A 12,337-nucleotide genomic window follows, 5' to 3' on the forward strand; every position below is an offset into this window, starting at 1 on the left:
GTGATACGGAGCTCCTGTGGTTGCTGCACTTTAAGTGCAGCATAAGCACCACAGCATGTCTCCAGGTGAGTGCTGTGTCCAATCCAACATGGAAGGACAGCCAGGTTTTGGATTTTGGGAGTAAGTACGGAGCAGACTTAGGAAGAAACACCCTTCTCCCTTCCTCCCTCACTAATCTCCTCCAACCCCTAACCCCCTCACACAGAGTCTGCATGACTAATCCTGTACCAGAGCTGTGATTGTCCCGCGCACTGACACAGCACTCACCTTGCTCAACATCACCAATCCTGGTTAACAGATAACTCACCGGTGGCTCAGGGGGGAGGTGATGGCGTAGTGGTATTGTCGCTGGACTAGTAATCCAGAGAGCCAGGGTAATGCTCTCTGGATTACTAGGCTAGTGCCAAAATTGGGAGAGCTGTCTCACAGACTAGACAAGCAACAGCCTGACACAGTCATTCTCACGGCATCATATCTTACAGATAGCATCCCAGACACCACCATCACCATCCCTGGTTATGTCCTGTCCCACTGACAGGACAGACCCAGCAAAGGTGGCAGCACAGTGGTATACAGTCAGGAGGGAGTTGCCCTGAGAGTCCTCAACATCGAATCTGGACTCCATGAAGTCTCATAGTATCAGATCAAATATGGGCAAGGAAACTTCCTGCTGATTACCACGTACTGCCCTCCCTCAGCTGATGAATCAGTGCTCCTCCATGTTGAACATCACATAGAGGAAGCACTGAGGGTGGCAAGTGCACAGAATGTACTCTGGATGGGGGACTTCAAAATCCATCACTAAGAGTGACTCATTAGTACCACTGCTGTCCAAATCATAAATGACATAGCTGCTAGACTGGGTCTGTGGCAGGTGGTGAGGGAACCAACAAGAGGGAAAAACATACTTGACCTCATCCTCACCAGCTTCTGTCCATTATAGTATCAGTAGGAGTGACCACCACACAGTCATTGTGGAGACGAAGTTCTGCCTTCACATTGAGGAAACTTTCCATCGTGTGTGGCACTACCACCGTGCTAAATGAGATAGTACTGAAGACCTGTGCTCCAGAACTTGCCGCGCCCCTAGCCAAGCAGTTCCAGTACAGCTACAAAACTGGCATCTACCCGGCTATATGGAAAATTGCACCAGTATATCCTGTACACAAAAAGCAGGAGAAATCCAATCCAGCCAATTACCGCCCCATCAATCTACTCTCCATCATCAGTAAAGTAATGGAAGAGGTCATCAACAGTGCTATCAAGTGGCACTTGCATAGCAATAACCTGCTCACTGATGCCCAGTTTGTGTTCCGCCAGGGCCACTCAGCCCCTGACCACAGTACAGCCTTGGTTCAAACATGGACAAAAGAGCTGAACACCCAAGGTGAAGTGAGAGTGACTGTCGTTGACATCAAGGAAGCATTTGACCGAGTGTGGCATCAAGGAGCCCTAGCAAAACTGGAGTCAATGGGAATCAGGGGGAAAACTCTCCACAGGTTGGAGTCATACCTAGCATAAAGGAAGATGGTTTTGGTTGTTGGAGGTCAGTCATCTCAGCTCCAGGACATCACAGGAGGCGTTCCTCGGGGTAGGCCCAGCCATCTTCAGCTGCTTCATCAATGACCTTCCTTCCATCATAAGGTCAGAAGTGGTGATGTTCGCTGATGGTTGCACAATATTCAGCACCATTCGTGACTCCTCAGATACTGAAGCAGTCCATGTCCAAATGCAGCAAGACCTGGACAATATCCAGGCTTGGGCTGACAAGTGGCAAGTAATATTCGTGCCACACAAGTGTCAGGCAATGACCGTCTCCAACAAGAGAAAATCCAAACATTGCCCCTTGATGTTCAATGGCATTACCATCACTGAATCCCCCACTATCAACATCCTGGGGGTTACCATTGACCAGAAACTGAACTGGACTAGCCACATAAATACAATGGCTACAAGAGCAGGTCAGAGGCTAGGCATCGTGCAACGAGCAACTCACCTCCTGACTCTCTACCATCTACAAGACACAAGTCAGGAGTGTGATGGAATACTCCCCACTTGCCTGAATGAGTCCAGTTCCCACAACACTGAAGAAGCTGGACACCATCCAGGACAAAGAAGTCTGCTTGATTGGCACCACATCCACAAACAATCACTCCCTCCACCACCAACACACAGTAGCAGCAGTGTGTACCATCTACAAGATGCACTGCAGGATTTGCCCATCCTGAATTGCCCTTGTTCAGAGGGCATTTAAGAGTCAACCACATTGCTGTGGGTCATATGTAGGCCAGACTAGGTAAGGACAGCAGATTTCCTTCCCTAAAGGACATTAGTGAACCAGATGAGTTTTTACAACAATCAACAATGGTTTCATGGTCATTATTAGACTTTTAATTCCAGACTTTTATTGATACGGCAGGATTCGAACTTGGCTCCCCAGAGAATTATCCTGGGTCTCTGAATTACTTGTCCAGCAACAATACCACTACGCCATTGCCTCCCCCAATGAATTTAGTTTTAGGGAATGAATCTGGACAGGTGGATGGGGTTTCAGTGGAAGGGCATTTTAGTGGCAGTGATCATTATTTGGTTAAATTTGGAATAGTTATGGACAGAATAGAGATCGACCAAGGGGGGAGTTTTACGCTGGTGGCATTTTACGGCTCCACCAAAGTCAATGAACTTTTGAGCGGCTCACTGCATTTTACAGCCCTGCCTGCCCCTGCCACACCCCAAAAAATCCCACCCCAAGAGGAAAAGTATTAAATTGAGTAAAAGCCAGTTTTATTAAGCTGAGGTAGTTTGACAATTAATAGACAGTGGTGAAGTCAAGAGAAGTGAGTGTGATGTAGAGGTGCAGCACAGGTGCAGGAAGAAAAACTGTGGCAGGTAATTCTCTGGTTAAGACTGGTTAGATAAGGATGAAACAAGTCAAATACACTTCCAACTAGCTAGATGATGGTGGTGAGTGCTAGAAGAGGGTGGAGTGATCAACTCTGTTAAAGGCTGCAGACAGGTTGAGAAGGACAAGGAGGGATAGTTCACAACGGTCACATTCCCAGACCATATCATTTGCAAATTTGATAAGATTCATTTTAATATTGTAACAGGGGTAGAAACCCAAATGAAGGGGTTCAAACCTGGAGTCTTGGGAAAGATGATTTGGATTTAGGAGGCAACAGTACATTCAAGGTTTTTGGAAGGAAATGGAGGCTGGAAATGGGGCAGTAGTTTGCAAAGGGAGATTAAGGGCGGAGCTTTATGTCCCGCGGGCATGCATGGGCATAAAATCACGCAAGATGATGTTAGGTGAGCGTCCTGATGTCATCGCCCACTTGTGCGATATTTTGCTCAGTCGGCAGACACAAAAGCTGGAAGCACACTCACCGACAATTAAGAGGGCAATTAAACCCATAAACGGTGCAATTGTCTCCGATTTTTCATGGCACATCCAACTTTATGATTGGCAGAAGGGTGAGTCGGCCAGGCGGCTTTATATTTTTCATCAAACCTCATCCACAGGTGGGATGAAATCTCCATTTTGAAATAAAATGAAAATAAATATCTGTCGACAGCACTTTTATGAAATATGTTTTCAGGTGCTTGACTGTGATACGTGGACATGTTTTTGCAGCTTTTTAAACCTTTATTTCATTATTTGTAGGCCTGCAGCTCCCTGAGGCAGCTGTCTGCCTTTAGGGATTCTCTTGCAGCGCTCACCCACACCCGCACTGACGTCATCGTCCGCTCTCTTCCTGCCCCCATCCCAGCAACACTGAGCTTTCCAGTGTGCCAGCCAGCGTGAAATTGCAGTCGGGGGTCGATCACGGTCAGCAGTCGTTTCCCGGCCGCTCCCAGGCCTGCCGATTGCATGCACCTGCCAAAGGTAAAATTCAGGCCTACAGGTCTAAGACTTCTTTTTTTGAGGAGAGGAATGATGACAACAGATTTGAAGATGAGGGGGACAGTGCATAAGATGAACGATTAACAATATCTGCTAACATGGGGAACAGTGAGGGAAGCCGTGCCATCAGCAGTTTGATGGAAGTAGGGTTAAGGGAGCAAGAAGTGAGTCTCACAGACAAGATGAACTCAAAGAGGGCACGAAGCGTGACAGGAGACAAACTAGAGAAAGATGCAAGTTTAGTACCAGGGCAGAAAGAAATCTCAGCGGACGTCTAGCCCAGTGGGCTAAGGGAAGGGAGGGAAACAGCAGAGACAGCTGCATGGATGGCCTCAATCTTAAGGAGAAAAGTCCATGAGTTCCTTGCATTTGTTGTTGGAAATGAAGGTGGAGGAAGCCGGTTTAAGAAAACAGTTTGCAATGGAGAAAAGAAGTCAGGGTTATCTTTGCATTCTCGGATGATCCTTTAATCATAAGTAGTTTTGGCAGAGGAGAGCAGGACCCAACAGTTCTTTAGAGGGTCCAGCTAGATAGAGACATGACTGACTAAACCAATTATCTGCCATATACATTCAAATCTTGAGAGAGCAGAGATGAGGTTTGTAGAAGGAGAAACGGCCAGAGTGAGAGGGTAATGGTTTTAGTTGGCATCAAAGGCAGAGGCGAGGGTGTGATTGAGCTGATCAGCAGCTGCAGAAATTTTATGGTGAATAGAGGGCCAAAGGCTCAACAGTTGTATTTTAAAACTAGAGTGGTAAGTGATTTGGGAGAAATCTTTTTGTTACAGGGACATACACAAAAGGAAGTAAAGTTTGGAAGGGGGAATTGGGTGGACAGTGATACAAGGAAATGATCAAAGATTGACACGATGGGAGTAGTGAGGCACATGAGATGGCAAGATCAATTGGTGACTGTGAATGAGGATTAGAAAGTTTATATGGGGGGAGCCATTAAGGAAGGACAGGAGAGCAATGCATTCATAGGACAGACAGCATGATGAGTTAAGGAGGAGGTTGAGATCACTGAGGATAAGTGGTTGCTTAGTGCAGAGGCTGGGGGAGGAAAGCAGTGAAGATATTTTTGTTACAGTGGTTAGGGCAGTAGAAAATTAGGATTTTAAATCAGCGTTGAGAGGGGTACAAGGTAAGATGCTCAAAGGAATAGAAGGTGCCAGAGGAGTAGGGGTCTAGGAGTAAGGCGTAATTTGGTGAAACAGCCACGCTGCCACTCGTGACTTGTGCCTTGTAGATTGTAAAGTTTAGGGAATCAGAACATGAGCCACTCACGCAGGATAGCAAGTCTCTGACCTGCTCTAGTAGCCATGGTTTTAGTGGCTGGCCCAGTTCAGTTTCTGACAAATGCTGACCCTTAAGATGTTGATGATGAAGAGCTCGGTGACACATGTTTAGTGCAAATACTACTGGTAACTTACCAGCCCAAGTCTGAACATTATCCACTCTTGCTGCATGCAGGCATCGACTGCTTCATTATCTGAGCAATTGTGAAAAGAACAGCCCCATTTCTGACCTTATAGTGGAGGGAAGGTCATTGAAGAAGCAGCTGAGGATAGTTGGCCCAGGACTAAGTTTCAGCCTACAAGTTTTCAAATAATACTAATGATGATGGTGATAGATTTAAAGGGAAATAAATGAGAAATGTTAACAGAATAGTTCTGAAATAAAACTCAGAACCAGCTCGACTAACAGGCAGCTAAGTCAGTATGAGTATAATGTGTTGTTAAATCAAAAATCTGTGAAATGAGGATGTCACTATGAAGTATAGGGGTTAATTAATTTTCCTTTAATTCTGCAAATGATGGACACATACTTTCTTAAAAATAGAAATACTCAGATTACGATTTCATCTAGGTAAAACATTTCCATTAATGCCTAAATGCACTTGTTCACTGTCACTGCTTCCCTTTGATTCATATATGTGTACTGAAGTGTCCTCATTATGGTAAAAATGTGCTCCCTAAGGCTGCAGCTCTGCTCAACAATATTGATTATGTTCAAAGTAGAAAGGGTGTACCACAGGTGGCTAAAAGGCATACAGAAGGCTATTATGAACAATTACACTGTCTAATGGTAAAGGCTCAGTAAACAGAATATTCTATATTATATCACATATTAATGTATTGCCACACATTTCCACATTTTTATCAGAAAAAAAGGAACAAGTTAAAATGTTTTAACCGAGTAATAACTAGCGAATAGATCATGGTCAACTGAGAGATATTACCAGGAATGTCGGCAGGCATATACATCGTACTGTGTCACTGTACGAAGAGAATAGGAAGAGTTGAATAGGACGTCTCCAGTGTGCCACATTTGTGTGTCACTTGGCTTTTGGCAGCCAAGTGGAACACAAAGGTGTAAAGATTAAACCTCTAAAAATATAAGTAATGTGCTAAATCGTCCCCACATTTATTTTCTTTCCATGTTGAAACCAAAGAGTAAATTCAGCAATCCAGCAAAGGACTACAATGCAGTAGCACTGATATATCTGACCTGTGCTCCCTTCAAGCTCAGAGTTTGTGATTGCTAAATTTACTCCCATAAGCGAGCATAAAACTGAACCCAGAATGCAGAATGATACAATTAAAACACAGAATGAGCTATCAACCAGAGAAGCTGATACGCAGCTTAACTGCATGTTAAACACCAAAAGCACTAAGCTACAGACAGAACCACGATGCCCCACAACCAACAAATCAAAACAATGCTTTGTAGTATTGTGACAACCATTCAAGATTGGCAGTAGGCAATCAAGTAGCAGGCTCCAAGAATATCCTCAACAATGGGACAGTGCAGCAATTGAATGCAAATAAGAGACTGAAGTGCTTGCAAGTGTTTTTAGCCAAAAGTACCGAGTAGATGATCCCCTACTCAGCCTTTTCCCTGAGGGCCCCATCATTATGGATGTGTCTCTCCAGCTATTCATTCCACACCAATAACAAGTAGTTAATTGTACTACACAAATATAAGGCTAAGAACCCTGGCAACATCTTGTTTGTAGTGCTGAAAACCCATAACCTAGTGTTAATCACTTCTGTACCATGATGTTCCTGTCCACAACACACAGGATAAACTTAACTGTGCTAATTACTGCCCTATCAGTCTTTGCCTAATCATCATTAAATTGTTAGAAAGAGTTTTCAATAATAGCATCAAGAGAGATCTCCTCCCCAATAATGCCCTGCACAGGGCCCAGAGGAGAGGAAGGGTTCCATACCTGCACGTCATTAACACAATGGATGAGGGGAGCCATGGGCTTCACCAGGGTCAGTGACCATGAGGAAGCTGAGCAAGGTGAGATGAGCATCCAGAGTGGAGGTGGTGAATAGAGACTGAAATGTGTACATATAGCGGGTGCATTGCACATCAGTCCGTCCGATAGAATACCAAACACTGAGCTACATTAGGAAGTCTCAGTACTGCAGAGGCTTCTGCTCTCCAAGGCTGGTTCTCATGCATCTCCGACAGGTGCAGACACCAAGGCAACTAGACCAACTTTCTCACCATCATCAGGCCAAGTGCAGCCCAGCAAGAGCCCTGACCAAGCAGTGTCACACTTACAAGCACACCTTTCACCAGTGCAGACACAGTCACGTGGGTGGGTCCTTGTGCACAATTTGATGGAATTGAGCATGGCATGGCTGTGCAGGAAGGGCCAGAGGCAGAAGCAGCTGTGGGCAGACACCTCAGAGGATGGAGGACAGACGCAGCCCTGCTCAGCTGGACACAGATGCATGGCCTCGGGAGTCATAGGAAAGGAAGCTTTCCTAGACCACCTCCTCCAAGGCCGCAAGTGGAACATTAGATAGCAGTGGCCGAGAGATGAGGTCACTGTGTTGGGCAGAACGCTCAGTGGGTCACTGGGATGTCTATCACTTGTAAATGTGCACTTTCTATCTCTTACACACCATTTAAATATTGACACATGAAACCAGACATGTGAGCCTCCTCCTTTACCAACATTAATAAAATAAGTAATATGAGGTGGTGAAGGATATCAAGGGTTGCTTACCGGTGGCAACAAAACATCCGGGCAGTAAGAGTTGAGCTGTTCTAAGCTGCGTCTTCAACTGAAATGTTCTCACAGATAGTGAGTTCCAGACCATACCATTTCTCCTGGGTATGTGGCTGAGCTGTAATGTGCCTGGATCAGATGAACCCTGACATTGACGGCATCCTGATGAAGCTCATGAATACTGCCCCAGCCCTGCACCGGCCTGGGCCGCCACCCTACGCAGCCAGGGCTCATCTGAATTCTGCATCTTCCTCCTCCACCATCTCTTTCACGTCCTGCTCCTCCTCTTCCTTGGATGGGCAGTGTCATTCCAGGGCTTCACTCTCTGCAAGGTCCAAGGACCCTCTCTGGAGGGTCATGTTCTGGAGAGCACAGCAGACGACCACAATGTGCGAAACGGTTGCAGGAGTGTACTGCAGAGCACCGCCTGGCCAGTATAGGCATCGGGATTGTAATCTTCAACAGCCCGAAAGCTTGTTCAGTGACTGTCCTAGAAAGCCAGTCATGGCCACCCCAACAAATGAGGTGGTCGTGTAGAGGAGAGAACGGCTCAGAGGGTGACTCGGCATTGACACACAGGTGCAATCAAATGAGCACCAATTGCAGGACTGGTGATCTGTCACACTCAGGCAGTTCAGGGGGTGTTGTCACCTTGCTGGCATTGCAGGACCATAATAGGAGAGGCAAAGCTTCCAATGACAAGTGGGAGTTTACTGAGCACATGGGAGGCACCAGCTGGCTATGGGAGAGGATCCAGTGGCAATGAGGTGCAACATCCTCCACAGGGTGGGCAGAGCTCCCGGCATCAAGAAGACAGAGGAGAGGGAAGAGGGACAGGAAGGCAACAGAGGCCATACCTTCAGCATAGAAACCAGCGGTGAAGATGGAGCTACCTTGAGATGTTGGAGAACCAGTGTTGTAGGAGACTGCAATTCTCCAGGCAGATAGTTAGAGATTTATGGCCTCGTCACAGAAGACCTCACACCCCACAGCACTGTTCAGGGTGTCTGCAGTAGCTGTCAAATATACTGTGGCTTTGTACTTCTTTGCTTCTGGCTCCTTCCAAGTATCAGCTACTGACCTGGGTGGTATCTTGCTGCACATCACTGCATCATGTGGGTTATGATGCCCTATTTGCGAGAGTTGGACAGCACATTCACTTCCAGACAGATGGGGCCTCATAGGCATAGAGGACAGTGGATTCCCCAGGTGCAGGGCATCATCAATTGCACTCATGTGACTATCAAGGCTCCAACTTCTAGATTCATCAACAGGAGGAGCTTCCACTGCCTCAATGTTCAGCTGTTTTGCCACGACAACAAGAGATTCCTGAATGAATGCATTCTCTTTCCTAGTAACTGCCATGACTCCTGCCACCTTCCAGAAAGGTGACCTTCCTCCTCTATCTCACTGCCTCAAAGACGACTTCCAATTGTTTGCGATATTAGTAGACAGATATTTAACAGTGTTCATATGAAATCTGCTATTTTAATTTCAGCATTAATGCATTGATTTTAAACAGGTTAACAGCCCTGTAAAATAGCAGACAAATTAATGTCATTCAAATGTATTATACTTTCATCCACTAATATTGCCAGCGGTAATTTATAGGCTTTTGTTTATATAAAGGTCCTTAGTACAGCAACTGTCATACAGGGTGGTGGAATGTGCAGACAAGTGTCAGGTGAAATACAATGGAGGGAAACTTTGGTCAGAAGAACAAGGACAGACATTAAAAAATAAAGGGGGCAATCCTAAAGGGGGCGCAGGAGAAGGTCCTGGGGTTACATGCGTACAAATCACTGAAGGTGGCTGGGCAGGTTGAGATAAAGGTTAATAGGCACACAGGATCTTTCAGTTTATGAATCTGGACATCGGGTACAAAAGCAAGTAAGTTGTAATAACGCTGCACAGAGTACTAGTTCGCCCTCAACTGGAGTACTGCACCCAATTTTGGGCAAAAGCATTGGAGAGCGTGCAGAAATGATTCACGAGTATAGTTCCAAGGATGCAGAATTTCAGTTACATGGATAGATTTGAGAAGTTGGGGCTATTCTCCTTAGTGAAGGGAAGATTAAGAGGCAATTTGAGAGTGGTGTTTGTTAATCAGATCCATGCTAGTTGGTGAAGTTAAAACTAAGACACAGCTGCTTTCTTTGCTGGAGAGAGATTATTGACTTAGTTCACAGTCAACATTACTACAACCCCCCAGTGCCCCAGCTATCACCATTCATAAGCCCTTTTTGACCTATCCCCATTTATAGTGTACAAATACCCATCACCTGTTTAACAATGTAATTGCCATTAAGCCTTAGCGAACATGTCGTCGGCGGTGCTGAAGGCGGCCGCTCACTACTACAGCTCGCAGTGCGACAAGCCCAATAAGGATTTCATGCTGTTCCACTGGGAGGAGAAGGACCCGCGGAAATGTCTGCAGGAGGGGAGGAAAATCAATGAGCACGTGCTGGATTTCTTCAGTAAGATAAAAACCCACTGCAGCGAGCCTTTCACAGAGTACTGGACATGCCTTGATTATAACAATCTGCAAGAGTTCCGCCAATGCCGCAAGCAACAAGATACTTTTGATAATTGTGTGATCGACAAACTGGGCTAGGTTCGACCAGACCTAGGAGAACTCTCAAAACTTACCAAGGTGCAGACAGACCGGCCAATTCCTGAGAATGTCTATCATTCCAGGCCAAGGCCAGAGTCTAACCCAGTCACTGAGGGAGAGTTGCAGCCCGCCAAATATGGCAGCAGGCTCTTCTTCTGGAACCGGTGAAGGGTGAAGAAATGCTACACACATAGAGACTGAAGAATTTAAATAATTTGTTTGTGATTGCACCAAGCCAAGTGAGTGTTTAAAAATACCCGGGGCCAGTTGTACCACAGACATTCTTATCATTGTACGCAAATAATGTTGAGAGAAATAAACATGTAATTTAACCATAAAAAAACACATTGACAGTGTTCAAGGTTTGGAGGGGTCTGGACAGAGTGAATGGGAAGAAAATGTTACTGTTGCAAAAAGATCAAGAACCGGAGAAGTCCGACTTAAGGTGATTGGAGAAAGAAGCATTGGCAACATGAGGAAAAAACTTTTACGGGGCAAGTAGTTAGGATCTGGAATGCCCTGCTTGAGACTGCGATGGAGGCAGATTCAAAAAAGAATTGGATAATTATCTGAAGAGAAAAAATATGCAGAGCTATAGGTAAAAGGTGGGGAGTAGGGTTAGGTGAGTTGCTCTCCCAGAATGCCAGCATGGACAGGCTGATGGACCTCCTTCTGTGATGTAACTATTCTATGATTCTGTGATATCTGGTTGAGATGATATTGAGCTTTGATGTTGTTTCCAAATAGACTGAAAATAATAAGTAATTCATTAGCTTCTCAGTAAATAATGAAACACTTCATATTGTATTGGGGTGTCATTGGTTCTGACACTCAGCAGGGCATCTGACACACCTTCCCTTTCTGACTGCAAGTAGCAAAAGGTGAAACACAGACTCCAGTAGACAGCCAAGTTTTTGAAAACTAATTCTGAAAAGCAGCGAAGTAGTCAAGAAAAACATAATGTGGTAGGAGTAAAAAGTAATCTTGTTTAAATCAAGCTAGATGGCACAGTGATGTTGGGAAGTATAAAGGATTCCTTATTTTGCATTATTATGTGTAAGACACTTCACTGTGAAATAAATCAGCTCATTTATTCATATCAGGCCTTGTCTCACCAAACATTGGCTTGGTCCACTTTCAGACAGATTGAAAAATCACTCATGCAGAAATTGTTACACCTCTGAATTCTGCTATCATACACATCAATGTTGGTAAATATGAGTCAGTTCCAATAAAAGTAAGAGATTCAGACTGGGAGTAACTCACACCACTAACCCAAGAAGGCAGACCCTAAATTTATTACAGTCATCCTATCATATGTGAGATCGTGGATGCCACAATATAAGGAAGAATAGACGCTTTCCACACAGATGCTGAACAGGCCAAAGAAAATTCCATTAAAAAATTCCTGGGGTCCAGGGTGTAGAGGAGTGGCATAACTTTGGAAAATACCTGCTAATTTAAATGGTTTTGATCTACATCTGTAAATTAATTCTGTGCTTAGTTAATTGGACCATATTTGGTCATGCAATACATCTTTATAACTTAATTTTGAAGTGATAATTCAATGAAAAACCTCCAAGAGACGAGACATTTTTAAACTGAGTTTTCCATTTAGAAGTGGCATTACAAAAATAGTGACCAGGGTTTTCCAGTTCTGTCACCAGTGGGCATCGTCACGGGTGGGATGGGAATATCTGGAGAGTTGAACGGCTCTCCAAATTTTCCTGTCTCTCCCGCCATGATGCCTGCTGGAGTGAGAGCTGGAAAATCCCACCCAGTGTCAA

The 12,337-nt window shown here is 45.0% G+C and overlaps 2 protein-coding genes across 15 annotated transcripts in view; one reads left to right on the forward strand and one right to left on the reverse strand.

Annotated features, from left to right (window-relative positions):
• Positions 1-12,337, reverse strand: part of myo3b (myosin IIIB) — a 661,003-nt gene that overhangs the window by 365,597 nt on the left and 283,069 nt on the right. The window lies entirely within an intron of this gene.
• LOC121284977 (NADH dehydrogenase [ubiquinone] 1 alpha subcomplex subunit 8-like) lies at positions 10,257-10,550 on the forward strand. Its single transcript, XM_041201016.1, has one exon. It carries the CDS (start codon positions 10,257-10,259, stop codon positions 10,548-10,550), a length of 294 nt encoding a protein of 97 aa, XP_041056950.1.

This window comes from Carcharodon carcharias, chromosome 12 (assembly GCF_017639515.1).
Source record: "Carcharodon carcharias isolate sCarCar2 chromosome 12, sCarCar2.pri, whole genome shotgun sequence".
Classification (NCBI taxonomy): domain Eukaryota; kingdom Metazoa; phylum Chordata; class Chondrichthyes; order Lamniformes; family Lamnidae; genus Carcharodon; species Carcharodon carcharias.

Excerpts from the sequence above, each read along its gene's own strand:
- LOC121284977 (XM_041201016.1), top strand. The coding sequence starts at position 10,257 with ATGTCGTCGGCGGTGCTGAAGGCGGCCGCTCACTACTACAGCTCGCAG.